Source organism: Macaca fascicularis, chromosome 12 (genome assembly GCF_037993035.2).
Source record: "Macaca fascicularis isolate 582-1 chromosome 12, T2T-MFA8v1.1".
Taxonomy (NCBI): domain Eukaryota; kingdom Metazoa; phylum Chordata; class Mammalia; order Primates; family Cercopithecidae; genus Macaca; species Macaca fascicularis.
Window position 1 is genome coordinate 127,197,796 of NC_088386.1, and position 26,583 is coordinate 127,224,378.

Consider the following 26,583-nt stretch of genomic DNA (forward strand, 5'->3'; position numbering starts at 1 on the left):
ATCCCAGCAGCCCACCCCATGGGCTCAGCCTAGACCGTCATGACTTGGAGCTGATGGGGCTGGGCTAATTTCTATATTTTTAGTACAGATGGGGTTTTTTGTTTTTTTTTTGAGACGGAGTCTCGCTCTGTCACCCAGGCTGGAGTGCAGTGGCCAGATCTCAGCTCACTGCAAGCTCTGCCTCCCGGGTTCACGCCATTCTCCTGCCTCAGCCTCCCGAGTAGCTGGGACTGCAGGCATCCGCCACCTCGCCCGGCTAGTTTTTTGTATTTTTTAGTAGAGACGGGGTTTCACCGTGTTAACCAGGATGGTCTCGATCTCCTGACCTCGTGATCCACCCGTCTCGGCCTCCCAAAGTGCTGGGATTACAGGCTTGAGCCACCGCGCCCGGCCAAGATGGGGTTTCATCATGTTGGCCAATCTGGTCTTGAACTCCTGACCTCAGGTGATCCACCCACCTCAGCCTCCCAAAGTGCTAGAATTAACAGGCGTGAGTCACCGCACCTGGCCCCATAGTCGTCAGTTAACGGCTTTGTTGAGATGTGTTTACACACCATAATATTTCCCCATATTAAACATACAATTGAAGGATTTTTAGTGTATTTACAGAGTGGTGCAGTCATCACCACAATCCAGGTTTAGGACATTTCCATCACCACAAGAAGAAACCTCATACCCATTTATAGTCACTCCTCATTCCTACCCGCAGGCCCTGGTAGCCACGAATCTGCTTTCTGTCAATTGACTTGTACTGGACGTTTCATATAAATGGATCTCATGTAGTGTGTGCTCTTTTGTGACTGGCTTCTCTTAGCATCGCGTTTGCAAGGTTCATCTATGTAGCAGCATATGTCAGGGCCTCATTCCTTTTGTGGCTGAATATGATACTCCATTATGGCTATACCACATTGTTTGTTTGTTTGTTTTGGAGACAGAGTCTCACTCTGTCGCCCATACTGGAGTGCAGTGGCGCAATCTCGGCTCAGTGCAACCTCCACCTCCTGAGTTCAAGCAATTCTCCTGCCTCAGCCTCCTGGGTAGCTGGGATTACAGGCGCGCACCACCACACCTGGCTAATTTTTGTATTTTTAGTAGAGATGGGGTTTCACCAAGTTGGTCAGCCTGGTCTCGAACTCCTAACCTCGTGATCCACCCTCCTCGGCCTCCCAAAGTGCTGGGATTACAGGCGTGAGCCTCTGTGCCCGGCCCACACCAGTTTGTTTGTCCTTCAGTTGATCGGCATTTGGGTTGTTGCATTTTTGGCCAATATGCATAATGCTGCTGTGAACGTTTCAGCACAAGTCTTCATGTGGACATATGTTTCCTTTTCTCATGGATTGGCATCTGGGAGAGTAATTGCTGGGACATATGGTAATTTTTTCAGAGTTTTTATTCTCTCATGATCACCTGAAGTTCTCTTTGACTTTCTTGAGAACTCTAGTCCCTGGAGTCTTCAACTTTTTTCTGTCGGACCTCTTCTGAACACACTTTCTTCCCATCAAATGTGGTTAACATTCGACTGACTCACAAGTAACCAGAAGCCTGCAAAGTGAAATGGTCTAAGCATGTGTGTGTTTAGTGGAGGAAGGAATAGGTATTTGTATCTACTATTTGCCAACTCCCTGCTAATGAAAATTCTTTGTTCTAACTATATGAATTGAAAAGAACTGTAAGTGATCTGCAGTGTCATTACTTCCTCAGAGCATACAAACACTTCATTTCTGTTTGTTTATAGAGAGAACTTTGCTCAGTGTCGACCATTTTGGGGAAGTTTTTAGAAATTCAATAACTATAGTTAAGTAACAGATATAAGATATGGTGAAAAAAATACTTCCTTCTGGTAATGCAAATACTTACTGCCTGTTTATCTTTTCCTCCAAATGATAATTTAAGCTTTTTTGTTCTGTAAATGTGCTTAACCTTTTTGCAGTTTTCCCGAGTCTCTGCAATAAATGGAGAAGATAGCTAGTTACCAAGAGAGTGCAGTCTTCACCGTATTCTAATAAGCCACCCTGATTGGGTCAGTGTAGTGTTTAAGAACAGGATGAACAAATAAACTGGCTCCGCTGTTCTGTCCTGAGCAGTGGTTTTGCCAAAATCTGCTCATCAGGAGATGTGCAGATCTGGCTTCTCTGTGGCATGTCAGTTTTCTACTAATCCAGATGGCATCTCATAATGATACCACACTTAGTCTCAGCAATTCTTAAGGCTAACCTGATGATATTCACCATCACACATTTTGATGGGGTATTGAATTTTGTAGGATTCTACACCTGGACTTTGGGTGGAAAATCATTCCTTATAATTTGCATTTACCAGGTCATTAAACTACACTTACTCTATAGAAATGTGAATCAAAATGGTGCTAAGCTAGGCTTTTGCTCCTCCTTTTTTTCTTTATTTTCATGCAGCCCAGAGTGCCTAGACCTGGATTACAGAGAGTTTAGGTGAAAATCTATTCGTCAGCTGGTGCAGTGGCTTATGCCTGTAATCCCAGCACTTTGGGAGGTTGAGGCGGGTGGATCAGCTGAGCTCGGGAGTTCGAGACCAACCTGGCCAACATGGAGAAACCCCATCTCTACTAAAAATACAAAATTAGCCGGGTGTGGTGGTGCATGCCTGTAATCCCAGCTACTTGGCAGGCTGACGCAGGAGAATTGCTTGAACCCAGGAGCCGGAGGTTGCAGTGAGCCTAGATTGTGCCATTGCACTCCAGCCTGGGCAACAAGAGCAAAACTCCATCACAAAAAAAAGAAAAAACCTATTTGTCAAAGAAGTATGTCTATGGTCCTGTTTCCTGAGTTAAGTAAACCAAAAGCTACTAATGAATATTTATTAGATATTTGAAGTAATGCTATGCTAATTTTAAATATTGAAAAGGAGATTTTCAAAGTAGGAGACCTCCTTACCGCCTTATCTTTATTTAAACCGTTAATAAATATCCCTGAAATGTAAAGAACTTCTGTTATTTCAATTGTATGAGTTTAACAAAAATATTCCTCAGAGTCTGTGTCTTCAGTAAGTTTGTCTTTTCTAATATACATTCACATTACTGTTTCCTCTTTTTTTTTTTTTTGAGACAGAGTCTTGCTCCATTGCCCAAGCTGGAGTGCAGTGGTGCGATCTCAGATCACTACAACCTCTGCCTCCTGGGTTCAAGCAATTCTCATGCCTCCCAAGTAGCTGGGATTACAGGCGCCGCCACCATGCCTGGCTAATTTTTACATTTTTAGTAGAGACGGGGTTTCACCATGTTAGCCAGGCTTGTCTCCAACTCCTGACCTCAGGTGATCCGTCCGCCTTGGCCTCCCAAAGTGCTGGGATCACAGGCATGAGCCACTGCACCCAGCCTACTGTTTCCTTTTATATGAAACGTTTCTTGGCAGTTTTTATTTACAGTAGGCTGTTTCTTCCCAGGCGCCCCCTGCAGACAGCGATGATTCAAGACGGCCTCATCTTCTGGCTGGTTGATGCTCTAAAGGACCCCGACTGCCTGTCTGACTACACGCTGGAGTACTCGGTGGCTTTGCTTATGAACCTCTGTCTCCGCAGCGCAGGTCTCAGCCCCCCAACCCTCATTCTATTGCAAGAAGGGGAAGAGATCTTGACCTTTGAAGCTGGGTTTCTAGTGAGCATGATGTGGTTTGCTTTTAGTCTCGTAGAAAACTAAAAACAGAAAAAAGAGTGGAAAGCATTTCCAACTAGGTATCAAGCTGTTGAATCCCTGAAGACAAAATCCCTTCTCACCCTGGAAAAAATGTCTTGTATCTATGTAGTGCCCACATTAAGCGGAGACTAAGCTCATTTACATTTTTCTTTATTGCATTGTTCAAAGGTAGGCAATTAAGAATATGATCCGCTTTTCTGAAGACAAAGAAGTGTGTTCCCAAGATCCTATAGGATTAAGCTGGCCGCAGTAGCAGTGACACTAAACCACACTTCCTGCTGTGAATCACGTGCTTTTCCCTGCCCCAGCCCTGGAGGTGGAGGTTCTCCTGTGGGCATAAGTCATTTATATACTTGATCAGTCATTTATATACTTGATCACTGAAGGCAGTGATTTTAGCTTTTCCAGGTACAGGTACTCTTTTCAGTTGTTACCTGGGATGAAAGAAGCTTCTTTAGAAGAGATGCCAAGTCTAGGCTTTGGCTTTCCTCAGCCTGAGCATCCAGTGTTTGGAGAGAAAGGCCCCCTGGATAAATAGCTGACTCAGGAGTACTTGTTGGAAGCATCTTCACCTCCGTATACTTTGTAGACTGAACCACGTAACTGTGTGTTGTTGACTGAGTAAATGACTATTATTTCAGTCATTTTAAAGAATAGCATGTGCAAAAAGTTCTAGCTTTTTTTCTTTTTCTTTTTTTGAGATGAAGACATGCTCCGTCGCCTAGGCTAGAGGCAGTGGTGTGATCTCGGCTCACTGCAACCTCTGCCTCCCAGGTTCAAGCGATTCTCCTGCCTCAGCCTCCTGAGTAGCTGGGATTACAGGTGCCCACTACCACGCCCGGCTAATTTTTGTATTTTTAGTAGAGAGGGGCTTTCACCATGTTGGCCAGGCTGATCTTGAACTCCTGACTTCAAGTGATCCACCCGCCTCGCCCTCCCAAAGTGCTGGGATTACAGGCATGAACCACCACACCCAGCCAGAAGTCCTAACTTCTAATACGTTGATCAGATTAGAATTAGCTTTTCTTCATCATCACCACCTTATTTGCGGTGATTTTTATGATGACGTTTATAGCTACTAAAATGCCTGTATGGTCTTCGTGATGCTGGTATCCGTGCGTGGGAGGGAGAACATTGCTCTATAATGTTTTGTGCTTTCACTGTAATGACTCGCTCTGTGCTCTGACCAGAGTAATAGCCACCACTTGGGGTGGTTTACTGAGCACTGAGGTTGTATGCTACACTGAGTCCTTTACATACATTAGTTTATTTAATTTTGCATCACTCTTTGAGGTAGGTATGAATAGTAATCTCTGTTGTAAAGAGGAGGAAACTGAGGCCCAGACTGGTTATGTGACTCACCCGAGGTCATACAGCTCATGAGCAGAGGAGCCAAGATTTGTCCCCAAGTCCACATGACCCAAAATTCTGCTTCTGGGTTTAGACATGTCATGTTTAGCTTTGGTTTGTTTCCCATAGGGAAGAACATGTGTGCCAAGGTGGCAGGCCTCGTGCTCAAAGTCCTTTCGGATCTTCTTGGCCATGAAAACCATGAGGTACTCATTCAGCACTACTGGCCCTGGGCTTAGGGGAGGCTGCACTGGGGACCCAATGCCTGTGACCCCACAGGCCCACAGCTGGCCCAGGATGGTTGCTGTATTTGAAAACTGTACATGTTCTCCCTCCTCCGGGGATTTTCATAAGCAGCTGGAAATCTTTTATAATTTTTAGAATTTTGGAAGTCAGAAGCAGGATGTTGTTCTTTCTGTCCCCGTCTGCTTGGCCCACTGGCCTGTGCCCGGCCCCTCTGGCATTGCTTTTTCTCATCATCTAGCCCCCAACATTCCTCCCTCACATGCCACTCCCTTGGTATGTTTAATGTATCTCTGTGGATGTGGATGGAGCCTTAAAAGACATATGATACTGTGTACATGTGTATTGAATTTACAGAAATAGATTACCCTCTAGGTCTCATTCTGTTGATGGCTTTTCCCCTGTGTTTTTAGGACCTTTCTGTGTGGCTTTACATATGTCTAGTTCATTAAGTGTCACTACTGCAAAATAGCCCCTTGTTTGCACCCCTGCCATTCTACTTATCCAGCCTGTACACTTTGGGTGCCTCCCACTCTCTGTTGCCACAGCAGTCCTCAGTGGACATGGCCGCACCTGCCCCTCGGGAGCCTGTGCCAGAGCTTCCAGGGATGCGTAGACACTCATCACGGCTGGCTGCCAGCATACGTCAGTTTCAGGTCACTGAGTCCTGCCAAATCGTCCTCCAGAATGGCTATACAGCCGGGCGCGGTGGCTCAAGCCTATAATCCCAGCACTTTGGGAGGCCGAGACGGGCAGATCACGAGGTCAGGAGATCGAGACCATCCTGGCTAACATAGTGAAACCCCGTCTCTACTAAAAAATACAAAAAACTAGCCGGGCAAGGTGGCGGGCACCTGTAGTCCCAGCTACTTGGGAGGCTGAGGCAGGAGAATGGCATAAACCCGGGAGGCGGAGCTTGCAGTGAGCTGAAATCTGGCCACTGCACTCCAGCCTGGGGGACAGAGCGAGACTCCGCCTCAAAAAAAAAAAAAAAAAAGAATGGCTATACTAGCGTTTGCTCTCACCAGCGTCCCCCCAACACCTAGTGTTCTTTTCTAAGTTTTCAACCTATGGGCCTCAAGCTCTTTTTAAATAAAGTAGAGGTGTGGGTAAACAAATTAACAAAAACAAATAATCAAATATGATTGTTCTCTCACTTGCCTTCTACAAATGCCATTGCAGAAACCATGGCCAAGCTTCAACAAAAATCTGACCACTTTAGACAGATGAGACCCAGGGGTATATCTGAGCAGGATACGATTGAGTGCCACTTGGTTTCCACACGTCTGTTCCCAATTATTTCTTTCTTTCTTTTTTTTTTTTTTTTTTTTTTTTTTGAGACAGAGTCTTACTCTATCATCCAGGCTGGAGTGCAGTGGTGTGATCTTGGCTCACTGCAGCCTCTGCTTCCCAGATTCAAGCGATTCTCCTGCCTCAGCCTCCCAAGTAGCTGGGATTACAGGTGCCCACCACCACGCCTGGCTAATTTTTTGTATTTTTAGTAGAGATAGAGTTTCACCATGTTGGCCAGGCTGGTCTTGAACTCCTGACCTGGTGATTCACCCACCTCGGCCTCCCAAAGTACTGGGATTAAAGCGTGAGCCACCACGCCCGGCCCGTCTGTTCCCAATTCAAGCAGACAGCTCCCACTCTGGTCATTCCATTCACATTTTACAATAGCCCTATTCACTGATTGGGGTGACTTCTTTAGCTAGTGGATGTTTGGTGGCTTTGTGACATTCACTTTATATTTTAAAACTAGTGAGCTCTTAACTACTTCTAGGCCTGAATGAACTCTGTTCCTCACTTTATTCAACTCAGGCAGGTGAAACCAGTGGGAAACATATTCTTCCATCTCATAATAAAGGTTGGTTTTCAAGTACTGGAACCAATATGTCTGCTCTGAAAACTTAATAAACCAAAGGATTCTAATCATATCATTACCTGTTAAGAATGCATTGGCTTTGAAAATGAGCTGGATAGGCCGGGCGTGGTGGCTTACGCCTGTAATCCCAGCAATTTTGGGAGACCGAGGCGGGAGGATCACTTGAAGTCAGGAGTTCAAGACCAGCCTGACCAACATGGTGAAACCCCATCTTTACTGAAAATACAAAAATTTGCCAGGCGTGGTGGCATGTGCCTGTAATCCCAGCTACTCAGGAGGCTGAGGCATGAGAATCACTTGAACCTGGGGGATGAAGGTTGTAGTGAGCTGAGATTGTGCCATTGCACTCCAGCATGGATGATAGAGTGAGACTCTGTCTCAAAAAAAAAAAAAAAAAGTAAGAAAAAGAAAATGAGCTTGAAAAACGACATATGTATATCTGTGTGTATGTATATGTGTGCGTATATATATATTTTAGAGCCAAGAAATGTGTTTACTACACTGTAGTAGTCATGATCTTGAAAGACAAAACCGAAATAAAAAAAAAGATGCACATAATTGACTATATGAACATTACATTTTTTGATTGGAAAAAGATGCCATAATCAAAGTCAAAAGATGAATGAAACCCCGAGGAAAAGTTGTATCACATGTGACGAAAGTTTAATGTTCCTAATAGATGAAGAGCTGGTATAAATTGGTAAGTAAAAGTCAAGCAATCCAGTCGAAAAAAAGGATAAAGGATATGACTAGACAGTTCACAGAATCGTGCTGCCCCAGAAATGTGAAAAGATGTTCAATCATGCTAGTTCAATCGGGAACGGAAAATAAAAACTGTAGGATGCCTTTTTTTACCCATCAGCTTGGCAAGCGTTGAAAGTGCTAATCAAGTCCAGTGCTGAGGGAGGGCAGTGGGAAAGGAGCCCTCCTCCATTGCTGTGGCGGGCAAAGCGTACAGCCTGCTGGAAAGAGAACTTGCTTATCAGCACCTGCCATGCTCTACGCCCAGTGTGTGCAAGTAAAACGTGGGTCCTGTCCTCAAAAAGCTCAGAATAGAGGGGACATAGTATGAATTTCGAAGGATACTGCCTCCAGTGCTGTAGTGGAGGGATGTACAAGAAGTGGAAGTGAGCACCCTGTCTAGGGGCAGGGAGGCAGGAGTGGATTCAGGAGAGCCTTCCCAGGAGACGTGTCTGGGCTGAGTTTTCAAGGTTCATTGTATGTGTGAAGATCATTCCTGGCAAGGTGAACTGCCAGAACCTGGCTGAGACATGGAACAGCCTGGTGGGGGCCATCCCTTAGGTAGTATGGACACTTTGTGGTGGCAGGGAGGGAGAAGCAGAGGGGATGAGATAAAGGCCACGCCTTGAAGATCCTGTGTGCCACACCAAGGAGTTCCGCCTTTCCTACTGGGCTTTATGGAGGATTTCTGAGACGGAGAGAGGGATGATTTGGCCCATACTGTAGAATGTTGGGAGTGATCTGATGGTTACATTAAAGGGTGAATATTGAGGGTAGAGAGACTGGTTTGGAGATCTGATGTAGCCTACGTCATGGGCGATGATGTCTGAGCAAGGACAGTAGCAGTGGATATGGAAAAAAGGGATTCCTATCAAAGAGGCTTGAAGACTGAGCATTGGAGACTGGACAACAACCACAAAAAAATCAACGATGACTCCAGAGTTTCTAGCCTGAGTGATCAGGAGGTTAAAGGTAACTTTAATTAAGCAATGAAATGCAGCAGGAGTAAGCTTTGGGAGGGAGTGACGAATTTGGTTTTAGACTCAGTGGTAGCTGTCACTTGGACATGCAGATGGAGATGTCTGTCACTTGGGAACATACATCCTGAAGCACAGGAGAGCTGCGAGGACGGGAACACCCACTCTCCCCATTTGCCAGATTGTTCTGAGGTGTGGTGTTTGATATAGAGTTGTGCAGTATTTGAAAACTTGCAAATAACTGGTTTTTTTCCTTCCCTTAAAGATACAGCCATATGTGAATGGAGCTTTGTACAGCATCCTTTCTGTTCCATCCATCCGTGAGGAAGCAAGAGCAATGGTAAGAAAGCGTGCCTGAGAAACATATGAGCTTCCTTCAGTGCCACAGTTACAGTTCAGAGCTTTTAGAGCAAGACTTCCTCGATTGGGCTCTATAGAAGGGCTCAGATCCTTTACAAACTCCTTGAAATTGTAGGCGAAATGTATATTTGCCATTTCCCGGGGAGAGAGTCTGTAGCTTTTATCAGATCCTCAAGGGGATCCCTAACTCCTAAATGGTTAAAAATTAAAGTGTTAAAAAGTTCCCAGCAGGCTGACTTTTGCAAAGTTACAGACACTCTGATGGCAACCAAATGGAAAAGATTCTAAAACTGTCTAGGACTTGGTTTGGTTGGTAAATAATAAACTCAGTATTTAATGTGTATGTTAACACTTGTATGTGAAGTAAAAAACAAACCTCAGGTGATTAGTATCTTATTTTGAAAGGACAAATGTTGCTAGATCTAATCAGCAAAACAGCTAGAGTTTTGTCCTTTTTCTTTCCACCATGTGAAATCAGGTTAACAGTGAATTAAATGCTGTGACGAAAGGAAATATATTTCCACCCTCAAAACACAGGCAAAATTCTCATTGGGACCAATAAAACATTCTTCTAATTGGTTTTGCTTACTTAGAGGAATTGCTAAATCTTCTCGTTGATCATTTAAAATTACATCAAGAGTTACACCAGAAGGCGGGATGCGGTGGCTCAAGCCTGTAATCCCAGCACTTTGGGAGGCCGAGACGGGCAGATCACGAGGTCAGGAGATCGAGACCATCCTGGCTAACACGGTGAAACCCCGCCTCTACTAAAAAATGCAAAAAACTAGCCGGGCGAGGTGGCGGACGCCTGTAGTCCCAGCTACTCGGGAGGCTGAGGCAGGAGAATGGCGTGAACCCAGGAGGCAGAGCTTGCAGTGAGCTGAGATCCGGCCACTACACTCCAGCCTGGGGGACAGAGCAAGACCCCGTCTCAAAAATAAATAAATAAAATAAGAGTTACACCAGAGATGAAACCTAATTTAAGAACCATTCTATGTGATTACACTAAACAATGGACCTTAATTGCCTACTGCTTTTAAATGTCACTACAGAACAGGGGGAAATAAACTTGCTGAAATTCTGCATTATGGTCATTTCAGTGAAAGAAAGGGATTGCCATCCAAGGCAAAGAAGAGGAAAAAACATGTAGGCTGAAGAGAAAGAATGGAGGTAACATTCTAAGTGTGAAATGCAGCATGGAGGAAAGACACCAGGGCAAAGGGATGGAGGGGGCGAGAAGTGAAGCCGAGGCAGGGGCCATGTGAGGAAGAGTCACAGTTGCAGCTTGTGAGAGAAGGACTGCCCTTAGAGATCCCAGAGCAGGGAGAAAAAAGACGGAAGAGAGGGACAGAGCTTCCGAGACCTATGTGACAACATTAGGTCTGACAGATACCAATAGGAGTTGCAGAAGGAGAGCAATGTGAGCAAATGGGGCGGAAAAATGATTGGATAAATAATGAAGACATATGGTGAAAAATATAAACGTAACAGTAAGGTGTCTAGGAAACCCCTAAATGTTTGGAAAATCAACAGCACATGGGTATTATCTATTACTGCATAACAATTTACCCCAAAGCTTAGTGGCTTAAACAAATTTTTTGTTTTTGTTTTTGAGACAAAGTCTGGCTCTGTCACCCAGACTAGAGTACAGTGGCACAATCTTGAGTCGCTGCAACCTCTGCCTCCTGGGTTCAAGCGATTCTCCTGCCTCAGCCTCCCAAGCATCTGGGACTACAGGCAGGCACCACCACACCCAGCTGATTTTTGTATTTTTGGTAGAGATGGGGTTTCACCATCTTGGCCAGGCTGGTCTCAAGCTCCTGGCCTCGAGTGATCTGCCTGCCGCAGCCTCCCAAAGCGCTGAGATTACAGACACGAGCCGCTGTGCCCAGCTGATGTTTGTTTTCGTTTTTGAGACAGAATCTTGCTCTTTTGCCCAGGCTGGAGTACAGTGGCCTGATCACAGTGCACTGCAGCCTCCATCTCCCAGGCTCAAGCCATCCTCCTGCCTCAGCTTATCCAGTAGCTGGGACTATAGGTGTGTGCCACCACAGTTTGCTGATTTTTTTTTAAGAGACGGGGTCTTGCCATGTTACCCAGGCTGGTCTCAAACTACTAGGCTCACGTGATGCTCCCATCTTGGCCTCCATGCAGGGATTACATGCATGAGCCACTGAGCCTGGCCCTTGAATTTTTAAATTACAGTCATGCACCACGTAACGACATTTTGGTCAACAAAAGACTGCATATATGATAATGGTCCAATAAGATTATAATACTGTATTTTTACTGTACCTTACCTATGTTTAGAGATGCTTAGATACACAAATACCACCTTGTTACAGTTGCCTACAGTATTCAACACAGTCACGTGCTGAACAGGCTTGTACCCTAGGATCTTATTGGCTATGCCATATAGCCTAGGTGTGTAGTAGGCTATACCATCTGGGTTTGCCACTTACTCTATGATATTTATGCAATAATGACATCGTCTCACAACACATTTCTCGGAACATATCCCTGTCACTAAGCTACCAATGACTGTTTCTCTGGGTCAAACATTCAAGATAGCAGAGTAAGAGTTGCTCAGTTTACAGTTGAGACTTCAGCCTCTGCTTCCAAGCTCACTCACATGGCTGTCAGCAGGAGGCCTCAGTTTTCTTCTGGCTGTTGACTGGGGACCTCATTTGCTTCCCCCTTGGAGCTCTCCATAAGACTTCTCTTGACATGGCAGTTGGCTTCCCCTAGAATGAGTGATTTGAGAGAGAAAGTAAGCAAGACAGAAGCCCTAGAGTCTTTTAGAAAAACCTACTCTCAGAAATGAGATACCACCGCATTTATTTTCTTGGTTACACCGACCCACCCTGGTACTCTGTGGAGGGGATTGAACAAGGGTGTGACTTCCAGGAGGTGGAATCACTGGGGCTACCTTGGGGCTGGCTGCCACATACTCCTAAGTAATTGTGGGTCAAAGAAAAAAGCACAAGAGAAGTGAGGGGCTATTATTCTTTTGAAAAATACTACAAATATTTTCTCAATTTTAGTTTGTCTTTTTAAATTGTGGTAGTTGGCCAGAAGCAGTGGCTCATGCCTGTAATCCCAGCACTTTTGGAAGCCAAGGTGGGCAGATCACGAGGTCAGGAGTTTGAGACCAGCTTGGCCAACTTGGTGAAACCCCGTCTCTACTAAAAATGCAAAAATTAGCTGGTTGTGGTGACGGGCACCTGTAATTCCAGCTACTCAGGAGACTGAGGCAGGAAAATTACGTGAACCCAGGAGGCAGAGGTTGCAGTGAGCCAAGATCATGCCATTGCACTTCAGCCTGGGTGACAGAGCAAGACTCTGTCTCAAAAACTCAAAAAAAAAAAAAATTATGTTGGTTTTGGTCAAACATTAGCTTTAATGATAGCCAAATCTGTTAATATTTTCCTTTATGTCTTCTGACGTGGGTTTCTAGATAGGATGTGAGTTTTTGATTTTGAAAAGGAAATGTAGATTACTTACATAAAGATGTAAGTAGATGACGGGGCATGGTGGCTCATGCCTGTAATCCCAGCACTTTGGGAGGCCTTGATAGGCAGATCACCTGAGGTCGGGAGTTCGAGACCAGCCTGGCCAATATGGAGAAACCCTGTCTCTACTAAAAATACCATAATTAGCTGGGCATAGTGGTGGACACCTGTAATCCCAGCTACTCAGGAGGCTGAGGCAGGAGAATCCAGCCGAGATCATGCCACTGCACTCCAGCCTGGGCAACAGAGTGAGACTCCGTCTCAAAAAAAAAAAAAAAATTATGGTGGTTTTGGTCAAACATTAGCTTTAATGATATCCAAATATGTTAATATTTTCCTTAATGGCTTCTACATAGATTTCTAGATAGGTTGTGAGTTTTTGACTTTGAAAAGGAAATGTGGATTACTTACGTAAAGATGTAAGTAGATGACAGGACATGGTGGCTCCTGCCTGTAATCCTAGCACTTTGGGAGGCTGAGGTGGGCGGATCACCTGAGGTCAGTAGTTCGAGACCAGCCTGGCCAACGTGGAGAAACCCTGTCTCTACTAAAAATACAAAAATTAGCCAGGCGTGGTGGTGGACACCTGTAATCCCAGCTACTCAGGAGGCTGAGGCAGGAGAATTGCTTGAACCCGGAAGGCAGAGGTTGTAGTGAGCCGAGATCATGCTACTGGACTCCACCCTGGGCAACAGAGTGAGACTCCGTCTCCAAAAAAAAGATGTAAGTAGAATAAGCTTCCCCCTGGCATTTAACAGAGATTAAAGAGATAAGCCAGGGAGGAACCCCCTTTTAGCCTGAGAAGAGGAAGCTTTTAACACATCACCTAGGCAGTTGCCTACTTAATTATTTGTAAGAGTGACCTCTAAGGGATGATCATGCCCACAATAAGGTTTTTCTAAAACCCTGAGATTTCCCTCCTTTCACGTTTATCCCTGAGGAAGTTTTTAGATTGATAAAAGCATTATATTCTCTTTGCCTGTAGGTCTCACATGGGTGCATTTGTTTGGCAGAGTCTAGGTTGTGTGCCTGCACCCTAGCTGCAAGGGAGGCTAGAAATGCTGAATAATGAAGGAAATAAGACAACAAGGAAAACATTTCCCACAATCCCTCCACCTTGACATCTGCTCATGCACGGTGCTAGGGAAGTGGAGGCAGAATTGATGTCCTCAGCCCTGCTGGTATTTAGTTTTTATTTCTTTATTTCTTTGAGATGGAGTCTCGCTCTGTCGCCCAGGCTGGAGCGCAGTGGCGCGATCTCAGCTCACTGCAACCTCTGCCTCCCAAGTTCAAGTGATTCTCCTGCCTTAGCCTCCTGAGTAGCTGGAATTACAGGTGCCCACCACCATGCCCGGCTAATGTTTATATTTTTAGTAGAGACAGGGTTTCACCATGTTGGCCAGGCTGGTCTCAAACTTCTGACCTCAGGTGATCCACCCGCCTTGGCCTCCCAAAGTGCTGGGATTACAGGCATGAGCCACCATGCCCAGTGCCTGCTGGTATTTGTATGTGTGTCAGCACAGTCCTTCTGGAAAGCAGTTTGGCAGTTACGTGAAAAATCACTAAAGGATCTATCTTTTGGACTCGTTCATTTTCTTCTGGTTGTTGATGCACAGAAGAAGAGCTCTATGCATGACAATGCTCATTTCAACATTTTTATAAGAGCAAAAAGCTGGAAGCAACATAAATATCTAGTAATACAGGAATTGCTAATAAAATTATGATTCTTTTGCTCAAAATATTAATAGCTATTGAAGATGATAATTACAAAAAGCAGTATGAAGCAGTATGGAAAATTTTATTTTACTATATAAGGAGGGATAAAAGCAGAATATCTCATTGTAAGAATGTATATGCTCATCGAAAATGACACAATATACATAAAAATTACATTAGTACCAAATCCTATTATAGTAGTCTTACAAGAATACCTAAAGGGAAAAAGGAGAACAAAATAAATGAGTCCCCTGAGGCCCATTTGAATTTTAAGAGCCTGCCAAGGCCTGGAGCTGGAGAACAGATCACATAAATGGAGCTGCCCTAATACCCACTCCACAGGCCTCCTACGGCTAGGGCTGGAGTCATAGTCAGCCATGGGCCTCTGCCCTGGAGACCCCAACAAACATCCTGCCCAGGGCTGGAGCCGACCAGAGGCTCTGCGGGTTATAAAGGCTCCCAGAATCTGGGAGAGCCGGGGAGCTGGGCTTAGAAGCCACTCAGCCCAGAGGAATGCCCAAGCACACCATGGGGCTGCTCTGCTCCAGCAACCCTGGGGCCCACAGCGCAGGCCCATGATGCCAGAAACTGCCTCTGCTCTCCCCAGAGGGCTGCGTGCTGCTGCTCCCCACCCAACAGAATGATGTGTATTCCCCACGTGCCTCATCCTCCACATTGCCCACTTCTGAATCAAAGTCATGTGCTTGGCAGAATCTAAGTGGTGTGCCTGCACCCTAGCTGCAAAGGAGGCTTGAAATGTGAGTATTCTGTCTGTTGCCTTGGGAAACTAACAGTGTAGAGAACCTGATTATAAGGCATTTGTCAGCCACAGGTGTCACAGTTGTCCATTACAGGTGGTCAGCCTAGTCACTGTATTTCGTGATGCTCACTAGGTATGGGCTTGGCTTGGCTTGGCTTGGCTTGGCTTGGCTTTGCTTTTCCTTCCTTTCAACGGGGTCTCACTATGTCACCAGGCTGGTCTTGAACTCCTGGGCTCAAGTGATTCTCCTGCCTCAGCCTCCCAAAGTGCTGAAATTACAGACATGAGCCACCACGCCTGACCTAAGTATGGGCCTTTCAAAATTAATGTAGGAATTTTTCATATTCTTGTCCCCATAATTCTACTTCTGAAGCTCCACACAAGACATGAGCAAAGATGTATGTATCAGAATGTTCATTCCAGCTTTATTGATCATAGTGGAAGACAGGAAACAATGACAAGACCTAACATGAGGGAGTGACCAAGAAAAGAGGCCAGAAGGTGGAGTGGTTGAGAGTGGGTGCTCCTGAGCCTGAGCCTGGCTTTGAATCATGTTCTGCCACTTCCTAGTTGGAAGCTCTCAGTGTGATCGTTTTTCCATCTGTAAGATGAGGATTGTTGCAGTACTAAACTCATAGAATTGTAAGCATTAAAGGAGCTCATAATATAAAGTATTTAGAATAGTGCCTAGCACACAGTAAGCACTGAGAGATGTTAGCTGCTATTATTATAGCTATGAAAATGTGGTTTATAAGGTTTTTATCAAACATGAAAATAATCATAAAGTTAAATAAACAACATAATATCAATATGTTCTGAGTTATGTAAAACAATGCACATAAAAGGAAGGAAGTACTTCAAAATGTTCCCAATTATCTCTGGGTGGGGGCCTGTGAGTAATTTTTATTCTTTCTTGTATGTTGTTTGCAAGTTTTCTATACAGAACTTGTATCACTTTCATAACTAGAGGAAAATATTTATATCTACCTGAAATAGATATTTGAATTTCTCAAGGGAAAATTTCCCTTGAAGACCTTTAGTGATAGAGGATTAGACTGTGAAGCTGGAACGATAGAATGTGCTAGAGTTCAGTTGAGTAAAAGTAGAAGTGAGTTCGAAGTTAGTTGTTCTATGTAGTGTTGAGTGTGTGTTGTCAGTCTCTGGAAGAGATGCTTTCTCTCATTTAATCCCTCCAAGGTGCCCTGAAGGAGGGACTGTATTGGTGCCCCTTTTGCTGCTGAAAACATCAAGGCTTAAAGGTGAAATCCTCTGCCTGGGGCCACACGGCCAGCGAGGGGCTGCTAACCACGGTTTGACTCCAGAGCCCTCTGCACCTGTGCCGCAGTGTCACTCCAGGCTTGGGACTTTCACCTAGTCAGACGTCTGCACGTGACAAATTGTTTTCTTAAACACTATACACACAAATACAGGCTTCTGTAGGATTATCTTTATGGCGGTCTTTAATCATAGCTAGCTGCCAGGAGCAGGAGTTCCTTATTTACTTTTTGCATACTGCTTGTGTAACCATTTTTACGCATCTGGATGATTCACTAGGACCTTTTGTTATCCTTCGGTCTACCTGGGTGTTGTTACTTGACCTAAATTATCTGAAATGAGAAGTTATTACTTTTAGGATGAGATGCGGTTATGACTTCTTTCTATAACTTAGATTAAATATTACCTAACGTATGTGATTTTTAAAAAATATGTGATATTTTCACTGGGCATACAACTCACACCTGTAATCCCACCACTTTAGGAGGCTGAGGTAGGAAGACTGCTTGAGCCCAGGAGTTCAAGACCAGCCTGGGTGACATGGTGAAACCCCATCTCCACAAAAAATGCAAAAATTAGCCAGGTGTAGTGGCACGTGCCTGTAGTCCCAGCTACTTGGGAGGCTGAGGCAGGAGAATCAGTTGAGTGCAGGAGGTTGAAGCAGCAGTGAGCTGTGATCACATCACTACGCTCTAGCCTGGACAACAGAGTAAAACCCTGTCTCCAAAAAAAAAAAAAAGATATTTCTCACTGGAGAATTTGCTATTAAGAAAGCTTCAGACCAGGTGCAGTGGCCCATGCCTATAATCCCAGCACTTTCGGAGGCTGAGGCATGTGGATCACTTGAAGTCACGAGTTGAACCGGTCTTGAAGACCAGACTGGCCAACATGGAGAAAACCCATCTCTACTAAAAATACAAAAATTAGCTAGGCATGGTGGTGCACACCTGTAATCCCAGCTACTTGGGAGGCTGAGGCACAGGAATTACTTGAACCTGGGAGGCGGAGGTTGCAGTGATCTGGGATTGTGGCACTGCACTCCAACCTGGGTAACATAGTGAGACTCTGTCTCTAAAACAAACCAAAAAAATCTTTAATTCTTCATTGCAGAGTTCCCCCCCCCGCCAACCCCACAAGTGATAACTATGCTAGAGATACATGAAAGAGAGTAAATAAGAATGAAAAGGTCTGGTTGGGCATGGTGGCTCATGCCTGTAATCCCAGCACTTTGAGAGGCCAAGACAGGAGGATCACTTGAGGGCAGGAGTTTTGAGACCAACCTGGGCATTCCTTGTCTTACCAATAATTTTTTAAAAATTAGCCAGGCGTGGTGGTGTACACCTGTAATCCCAGCTACTCGGGAGACTGAAGCACAAGATTACTTGAACCTGGGAGGCGGAGATTGCAGTGAGCTGAGATTGTGGCACTGCATTCCAGCCGGGGTAACATAGTGAGACTCTGTCTCTAAAAACAAGACAGCTTCAATTCTTCATTACAGAGGAGTTCCCCGCCACGGCCCCCAAGTAATAACTACGCTAGAGATACATGAAAGAGAGTAAATGAGAATAAAAAGGTCTGGTTGGGCATGGTGGCTCATGCCTGTAATCCCAGCACTTTGAGAGGCCAAGGCGGGAGGATCACTTGAGGCCAGGAGTTTTGAGACCAGCCTGGGCATTCTCTGTCTTACCGATAATTTTTTAAAAATTAGCCAGGCATGGTGGTGCACACCTGTAGTCCCAGCTACTCCAGAAGCCGAGGTGGGAGGATCGCTTGAGCCAGGGAGGTTGAGGCTATGAGTTGTCATCACACCACTACACTCCAGCCTGGGCAACAAAGTGAGATCCTGTCTGTCTCAAAAACAAACAAACAAAGATCTTTAAATATATAACCAAATAATGAGCAGATAATCTTGCAGAAGTAACGTCTGGTAAGAAAAGATAGACCCTGAGTGAATGATTGGCCTCGCTCCACTGGTAAAAATGCTCAGACATTGACGTTCCTGAGATAGCCAGTGGCACTTCTGATCTTTGCCACTTTAAGGGCTTATCGCCAGGCATGGTAGCTCACACCTGTAATCCAGCACTTTGGGAGGCCAAGGTGGGCAGATCACCTGAGGTCAGGAGTTCGAGACCAGCCTGGCCAATATGGCGAGACCCCCGTCTCTACTAAAAACACAAAAATTAACCAGGCATGGTGGTACATGCTTGTAGTCCCAGCTACTTGGGAGGCTAAGTCAGGAGAGTAACTTGAACCCTGGAGTTGGAGGTTGCTGTGACCCGAGATCATGTCACTGCCCTCCAGCCTGGGTGGTAGAGCAAGACTCCATCTCAAAAAATAAATAAGTAAAGATTTTTACAAGGGGCTTATCACACTGCTTTTGCTTGATAACTGTCTCCTTCCTGTGGTCCTGATACTGAGTGGGGGATGGAGAAGAGGGGAGAGACACATTTGTGAGATATACAGTTCAGCTCTTCCAGCAGTGCAGGGCCAAGGCAGTCATTGGTTGGTAACTGTCTCTCTGGTACGACAAGCCTGGCCAGATGTCCAAATGGTCCTACAGGAGCCTGGGCACTGCTGGTCCCTCAGCTCACGGACAGCTTTCCAGAGTTCTTCCTTCCAGACTGTCCCCTCCGCCTCTGTGAGCTTACCCATCTCTGCCTCCCAGCTCAGTGTGACTGTTCCCTAAGGTTCTATCCTCACCCTCTGCTCTTCTCTCACTGCCATCACTGGGGAACCTTGTTTCTTCCCTTTGCTTCAGCTCCCAGATCTCTCTCCTGAGCCACGAACCCCTACTGGACACAGCAAGCACAATCTTGACCATTTATCAAGCATCCACTCTGTGCCAGCCATTGGACTAGAGGCTGTTTCTTCAGGTGTAATTTACAAACAGTGAAAAGCACAGGCCTTACATGGGGGAGTTTAGCGCATCTTGACAAATGTGTATATCTGCATACCAACACCCAGTTATATACTTTGTCTTTTAAAAATTTCAAGTCAACTCAAATTGTTATCCTCATTTTTATAGTCGAAGAAACAGGCTGGATGAAGTTAAGTGATTTGAGTGAGGTCACACATTAAATTCATGAGGGAACTAATTGCAATTACAATACTGATTTAACTTTTCTAGAAGGTAATGCTCTGCTTTGGATGATAAGAACTCAGCAAGTTCAAAGCTGCACTTGGCATTTCTTTGATTCAGTTAGAGCTATTGATTCCAAACTGGCCTACATAAAAAGGGAACTTATTGACTCATGTAACTGAAAAGTCCAGGAAAATGTTCAGGCACAGTTTGATCAGGAGCTCACATGCCACTAGATCCATTTCTCTGGCAGTACTTCTGGACTCCACTTCCTCTGTTTTGAGGTCATTACTAGAAGCACTTTCCCCTCACAGCGGTTAGAGGCCTCATAAGCTCAAGCTGTACAGACTCGTTCAAATCCTGCCAGGGAAGAGGAGGGAGAGGAATTAGACAATGTGCTTAAGTCAATATCTCATCCCTACTTTTCCCTGGAATTCTTTTAGCTAGTATTGAGAATTCTGGTGTCAGGGTATTATTATAAACAATGTATAGTGTAGTGACTTTATAATTCTTTTAATAGAAAAAGAATGAAATCTGTTTAAAGAGAGGTTCTATTTGTTCATTTACTTCTCTAAGCATATGGTTTCACTTCTCAACGATCATATTTGGCCCTAAAATCCAGAAGACAGTTTATAAATTTAGGGAAAACATAGGAAAAAACCGAGCCCCAGACCAACATATTGCCAAAACTTAAGGCAATATTGTACAGTAAAATTTTACAATAGATTTTTTGTTTTTTGTTTTTTGGTTTTTTTTTGTAAATGTGTTATAATTCAGCCAGAGAGTCAATAAGAAGAAAATTATTTCACTATGAATTATAAAAAGGACAAAAAGAATGTTTAATATAAGCCAAGGATTTTTCCTTCTGCCCTTGTGGGACCAGTTGGACACCTGGCCAGGTTTGTCTTGCCAAAGAGATAGTTACCAACCAATGACTGCCTTGGCCCTGCCCTGCTGGGAGAGCTGAATTTTTGTATCTATCTCATAAAGATAGCTCTCTCCTCTTCTCCATCCCCCACCCAAGATATCCTCTTCCTCTCCCCAAAATACTATTTTTTGGATTAGATGAGATGACCTCATTGAAACGTAGTTTCCCCCAAAACACTGAAATGTTAACTGTTACTCTCGCCAATACTTCTAGGGAATGGAAGACATCCTGCGCTGCTTCATCAAAGAAGGCAACGCTGAAATGATCCGCCAGATAGAATTCATCATCAAGCAGCTTAATTCCGGTCAGTTTGATGCAAGAATCTTTGATCTGTCTTTTGCATTGTTCACATTTGCCAGAAAGACACATGGCATTTCATTCAAGAGGCCTTTAGGAGGCCGGGCACGGTGGCTCATACTTGTAATCCAGTACTTTGGGAAGCCGAGGTGGGCGGATCATGAGGTCAGGAGTTCAAGACCAGCCTGGCCAACATGGTGAAACCCCGTCTCTACTAAAAATACAAAAATTAGCCAGGTGTGGTGACTTGGCCTGTAGTCCCAGCTACTCAGGAGGCTGAAACAGGAGAATTGCTTGAACCCAGGAGGCAGAAGTTACAGTGAGTTGAGATTGCACCACTGCACTCCAGCCTGGGTGACAGAGCGAGACTCCATCTCAAAAAAAAAAAAAAAAAGGCCTTTAGGGAGGTGGGGAGACCCAAGTGAACCCATAGACAAAAGTTCAGCCAGGTAGGCCAGGCGTGGTGGCTCACACCTGTAATCCCAGCACTTTGAGAGGCCGAGGCAGGAAGATCATCTGAGGCCAGGAATTCAAGACCAGCCTTACCAATGTGGTGAAACCCCATCTTTACTAAAAATACAAAATTAGCCGGGCGTGGTGGCGCATGCCTGCAGTCCCAGCTACTCAGGAGGCTGAGGCAGGAGAATCGCTTGAACCTGGGAGGTGGAGGTTGTAGTGAGCCGAGATCGTGCCATTGCACTCCAGCCTGGGCAACAGAGCGAAACTCCATCTCAAAAAAAAAAAAAAAAAAGGTTCAGCCAGGTAGTCAAGGCCAGATTGTCCAAAGATTAACAATCTCTTATCATACTCTAGGCATATAGTCAACAAAAAAAAACTTAAAAGCAATTACAGAAACCCTTCCCTAACCTTGTAAGTTCTCTTTATGTGGCCTCTCCCTTTCCCCTCCTAAATCCTGACTCACTATTAAGGTGGCTTCCCCAGGGTCCAGGGGTTCGATAATGAAAGCAAATGCTACTGTAGGAAACTTCATCATTTTCCCACTTTTATTCATTCACTCCGGAAACACTGATGCTGCCAACTGCAGTGTGGAAGGAGGCAATATGATCCTCTTTCTATCCAGGCTCCTCCATTACCGTAACAACCCACATCCCATAGTCAGCAGGAGAGAGGAAGGCCAGGAAGCCTGGGATGGGGCAGAGGTCGTGGGGAAAGTTCTTTGGCTCTTTCTGCAGACTCCTGACATCGTTCTCCTGCCAGAGGTGCCAAGCACTGCTGGAACCCAGGGCCAGGTTTGTCACCGAGTCTCTCTTCATGCCCTTCCCTGACACCCATCAGCCCACATCACTGCAAGTCACATGCATGAATCCCTTCCGCACGCGAGCAGAAAGTGAAGAGTGAGTCTCGAGTCAGCTGCTCGGCCAAGGCCAGAAGCCCCCAGGTGGCCTTTGTTCTAGCTCGGGGTTCGGTCTGGCTGTACAGGGTGGTCACCGGGGGGGATGTTTAAATATTTTAAGACAGTACCCCACATAAATTAAATCAGAACCTCTCAGGGAGGGGATTTCAAGCTCCCAGTGGGGGTCCCATGTGCAGCCAAGGCGGAGCATCACTGCCTGGGTCGCAGAAACGAGGATGTCCAAGGGGCTCCCGATGAAAAGGAGACAGCTGAGGAGAGCAGCCAGGGAGCTTTGAAACCTTTGTCCTTTTAAGGCTGGGTGCGCATTTGCATTGAATATCTCTTCTTTGGGTTTTATGGAACAGCTATAATTCATCCCAAATTCAGGTGGGCAAAAATTAGAACTTTATTTTCTGCAGTAACTTTATTTCTGACTCTCAACCCTCATTCTGGCATATTGAAAAAGAATAAAATAAAACCTGAACCTCAGTCCTGCCTGAGGTTGCTCTCCCGCCTTGTCTGGGTAGGCCACAGGGTAGGGGCGGAGGATTGTTGCACATCCGTGCCATAGTCATCAGCTGTGCCCAGCCCTCCCAGGCCAGGAGTTCTGTGCATTCAGGCTGAGAATCTTCTTCAAGGCCACCTGTGTGTTTTAGTCCACTGAGATACATCTGTCTCCTTGTCTTCCCTCCTTCCTGGCAGCCAAGAAGCAGGAGGTAGGCCCCTTTTACTCTCTGACCCAAGAAGCATTATTTTTCTCTTTCATAAGCCTGGCCCTTGGACCAGTCTGCTAGAGTGGGATAAGGGGACAGTTTATACTTTTGTAAGGGATGTCTCTGGAAGAAATTGTCTTGGGCAGAGCTAAAGCTTTATAACCCTGGGTGTTCTGGAAGGCTTGGGAAATACCTATTTAGTTCAGTAAGTTATTGTTTAAATAAAGAGGGCCTAAAGTATTTCTCTTTCTATCTCAAGCACCTAAGTTATTCTGTATCCATAGGACAGCAGCAGGAGCCCGCCACTTTGAAACAAAATTTGATAGTGATTAAACATTCAGGTGGAAGACCAGACACACAACTACCTCGCGACATCCATCACCAGCATCAAATCAAAGTGAAACCCAGGAGGAGAGCCTCCAGCCTGTCTTCATCCTCAAGTGGAAATCAATAGCAGAGTGCAAATTGTTGCTAGCGTACCAGTTCTTAAGATGTGTGAAATGGCATTGCCACCATCTTTATTTAGAGTATTGGTTTCCTTGTTCTATTTTAAGAAACTTGAAAACATCTCTGTGGGTTTTCACACGTCCAAGTCCAATCTCAGTCTTCTAGCACAATTTTCCAGTACGGTTTTAAGGTCTTCAAGTATTAAAATTCAAGTATATTTTAGTGACCTAACCCCACAGGTGGGGAAGGACTATTCTGGCAAAGCCTAAAGGAAAATTCCAGCTGGTGACATTGACAACGCAGGGTGAGCTGCCAACAGCAACAGCAGGGAGATTTGTCCCCAGGCTTGGGCCTGGACCACAATGCCAGCCGTCAGTGAGGGGAACCAGCGCCAGAGAGAAAACAGAGGCACCAGCCATGTCACTGGGCAGGAGCAAGGCAGAGCCCCCGGGAAAGGAATGATGCCATTCTAGCCCCATGCACGTTAGTTATCAGAGTGTGGGCACCTCGTGGAGTGTGCACCAACTCAGGGAACAGGATGGGAGACAGTCGTCCCAGAGAGGTGCTGAGGTCTATAAGGCACTTCACTTCTCAGGACAGGATTATTCTGGGTAGTGGGATGAGTCTGAGCCAGCAGGCCAAGAGGTTATGGGGTCAGGAGAAGGGGAGCTGGGCAGGGGGAGGCAGAGAAAGAGAAGCGTGGCTGGGCTATCTGTGGCCTTACAAAATAGCCAAGAGTCTTAAAAAAGGCATTTCTGTTTTCGAAAATGAGCGGTTTATAACTGATGAGTGCAGCAGCACTTCCTGAAAGTGGAATGGCGTATGCTGTTCGTGGATAGGGAAGTTAGTCATTAAACTTCAGCAGAAAGCAGAGTGGCATCACGTCTTCATGCCTGGAAAGTCGCTTTCTAGACTAAATGGCATTCCACAACAATGCTACGACCCGTGGGGCCTGCAAGCCTCAGTGAGCAGGGGCACATTTTGGTGTCCCGCTGGCCTCGGTCCGGTGAAGTCAGTGGAGTCCTTCCCTTTAGAATGAGCGCTAGGTTGAGAACATGGGTTTCTATATCTTCCTTCCTGGGAATGGTTTGATGTTTGATCAAATGTGGGTGCATCCTGCCTGCCACCTTTACAAGCTGGGTGCTCTCCTCAAGTATGGCCTTTGGTTCCTTCTTTTCTCCTACTCCCATTTGACTTCCTTTCTTCTTTCAGCCTTTCTTTACCTTCATGTCATTTGTTCAAGAAACAAGTGATAATAAGAAAGATGTAGTAGGGATAGAGGGAGGAGTAAGTCAGCTGCTCTGTCCCCAGGGACTCACAGTCCAGTGCAGTGGGTGAGAGACAAGTCAGCAGGCATTCACTCATTAGTAAGCAGCAATCTTCCAGCAGTGGCGTGAATTGTCAGGAGTTCTAGATAAAACGCCGAGTGTGTTCAGGGGAGGAAGAGATGGCTGCTGAGCAAGGGGATCAGGGAAGACTTCGTGGAGGAGAAAGTACCAGCACCTCTGTAGAGCCTGCTTCGTATCTGGCCCTAGGCCAGGCGCTTCCCTTGTGGTGTATTGTGCAGTCCTCCTGACCCCTGAGAAGTGACTGATACGATCCTTATTCTACAGAGGAGGAAGCAGGGGCTCTTTGTTCTGTAACTCCATTGTGCTACCAACTTACTGCTCTTTTGTAAACTCTTAAAAAGACCTAGCAATGGACCACAGAGCCTTCAGGAACCCTACCTGCCGTGACCACCACCCATACTGCCCATGGAAAAATCATGGAGTTTAGAAGTAGATTCGGTTTGAATCTCAACTGTCTGCCACTTACTGGAAGTGAGACCAAGGAGCCTCTGTCCTCTCTGTGTCTCTGTAAAATGGGGGATAATAGTCAACAAAATATTTGTAAGGATTAAGTGAAATAACGGGTGTGGCAGGATCTAGCATGATGCCTAGATATAAATATTTATATACTTTCGTTCCCTTAAATTCCTCTAAAATTATATGCTGGCTTTTAATTTTTCCCATGCTACTATAACTGTTCTGGTAAAAATGGAGAGATTTACTCTTTAAAATTGCTTAGGATGGTATCAGACAGTGACTGAAATGGTTGTGATTAGGATGATTAGGAGTATGATGACTTTAATGTAACCTCATTCTCATTAAGATGTTTATGTCGCCGGCCGGGCGCGGTGGCTCATGCCTGTAATCCCAGCACTTTGGGAGGCCGAGATGGGCAGATCACGAGGTCAGGAGATCGAGACCATCCTGACTAACGAGGTGAAACCCCGTCTCTACTAAAAAAAAACACAAAAAAACTAGCCGGGCGAGGTGGCGGGCGCCTGTAGTCCCAGCTACTTGGGAGGCTGAGGCAGGAGAATGGCGTGAACCCGGGAGGCGGAGCTTGCAGTGAGCTGAGATCCGGCCACTGCGATCCGGCCACTGCACTCCAGCCTGGGCGACAGAGCGAGACTCCGTCTCAAAAAAAAAAAAAAAAAAAAAAAGATGTTTCTGTCTCTGCAGAGGCTGACATATTCCGGGGACCGGTGCTCCCACTGTTTATCCATTACTCATTGATTCTTTTTTTCTTTATAGAAGAGCTACCAGATGGTGTTCTTGAATCTGATGATGATGAAGATGAAGATGATGAAGTAAGTTGGAGGTTCCTGACACCACATAGAAAACTCTTACCAAACTATTCTCTCTTTCCTGCCTTGACAAGTTAGTCCAGAAATGGAGATTTTTCATTCCTGCGACACTGTTTCTCACAATTCTGGGGGTTGGCTAAAGCTCCGCTGGGTGGGGGTTCAGGTCTCACTTGGGGTCTCATGTGGAGAGCCCAGTGGCCATGTTTGAAGACTCCCACACTCCCTGGGTTCACAGCAGAGACGCAGCATTGCCCGCCATTCGGGTTTCATGGGAAGCTGAACAATGACCATTCTTCTGTGTGAGCTTTTGCTCTGAAGGGGCACGAGCCTTGGCCTGTCTTCCTCAGCGGTGGGAGTGCTGGGCGCGTCGGTGCCTGGCGAGAGTCTCTGGCTTGAGAGGTCCTGGGTTTAGTTCAGAGCTAACGGAACTGACCAGTTTTCTCTGTTATTTGCATTCTTTTGATTTGTGTTTCCTCAGCTGTGAAAAATCTACTTGCTTGTGTTTTAGAGCATGAAGGTTTAGAAGTTAATGTATGTGAGTCTCTGAAATGACGTAAAGAATGGTGACTCGGGGACTGTAGTTGGATTTTCAGATGACAAGATTTTACATGGTTTTCCTTCAGAGACCCAGAAGGAAAAGACCTGTT

General features: G+C 45.5%; 1 protein-coding gene across 50 annotated transcripts in view; it reads left to right on the forward strand.

Annotated features, from left to right (window-relative positions):
* ARMC9 (armadillo repeat containing 9) overlaps positions 1–26,583 on the forward strand; it is a 180,867-nt gene that overhangs the window by 75,313 nt on the left and 78,971 nt on the right. For all 50 annotated transcript variants that reach the window (XR_012421558.1, XR_010580129.2, XR_012421552.1 and 47 more), the window contains 5 exons: positions 3,418–3,557; positions 5,147–5,223; positions 9,129–9,203; positions 20,707–20,797; positions 25,884–25,939. Coding sequence is in view for 36 of the 50 variants with exons in the window: in XM_074010479.1 (XP_073866580.1) it covers positions 3,418–3,557; positions 5,147–5,223; positions 9,129–9,203; positions 20,707–20,797; positions 25,884–25,939 (439 nt within the window). In the remaining 14 variants the exon portion in view is untranslated. The remainder of the gene's footprint in view (positions 1–3,417; positions 3,558–5,146; positions 5,224–9,128; positions 9,204–20,706; positions 20,798–25,883; positions 25,940–26,583) is intronic.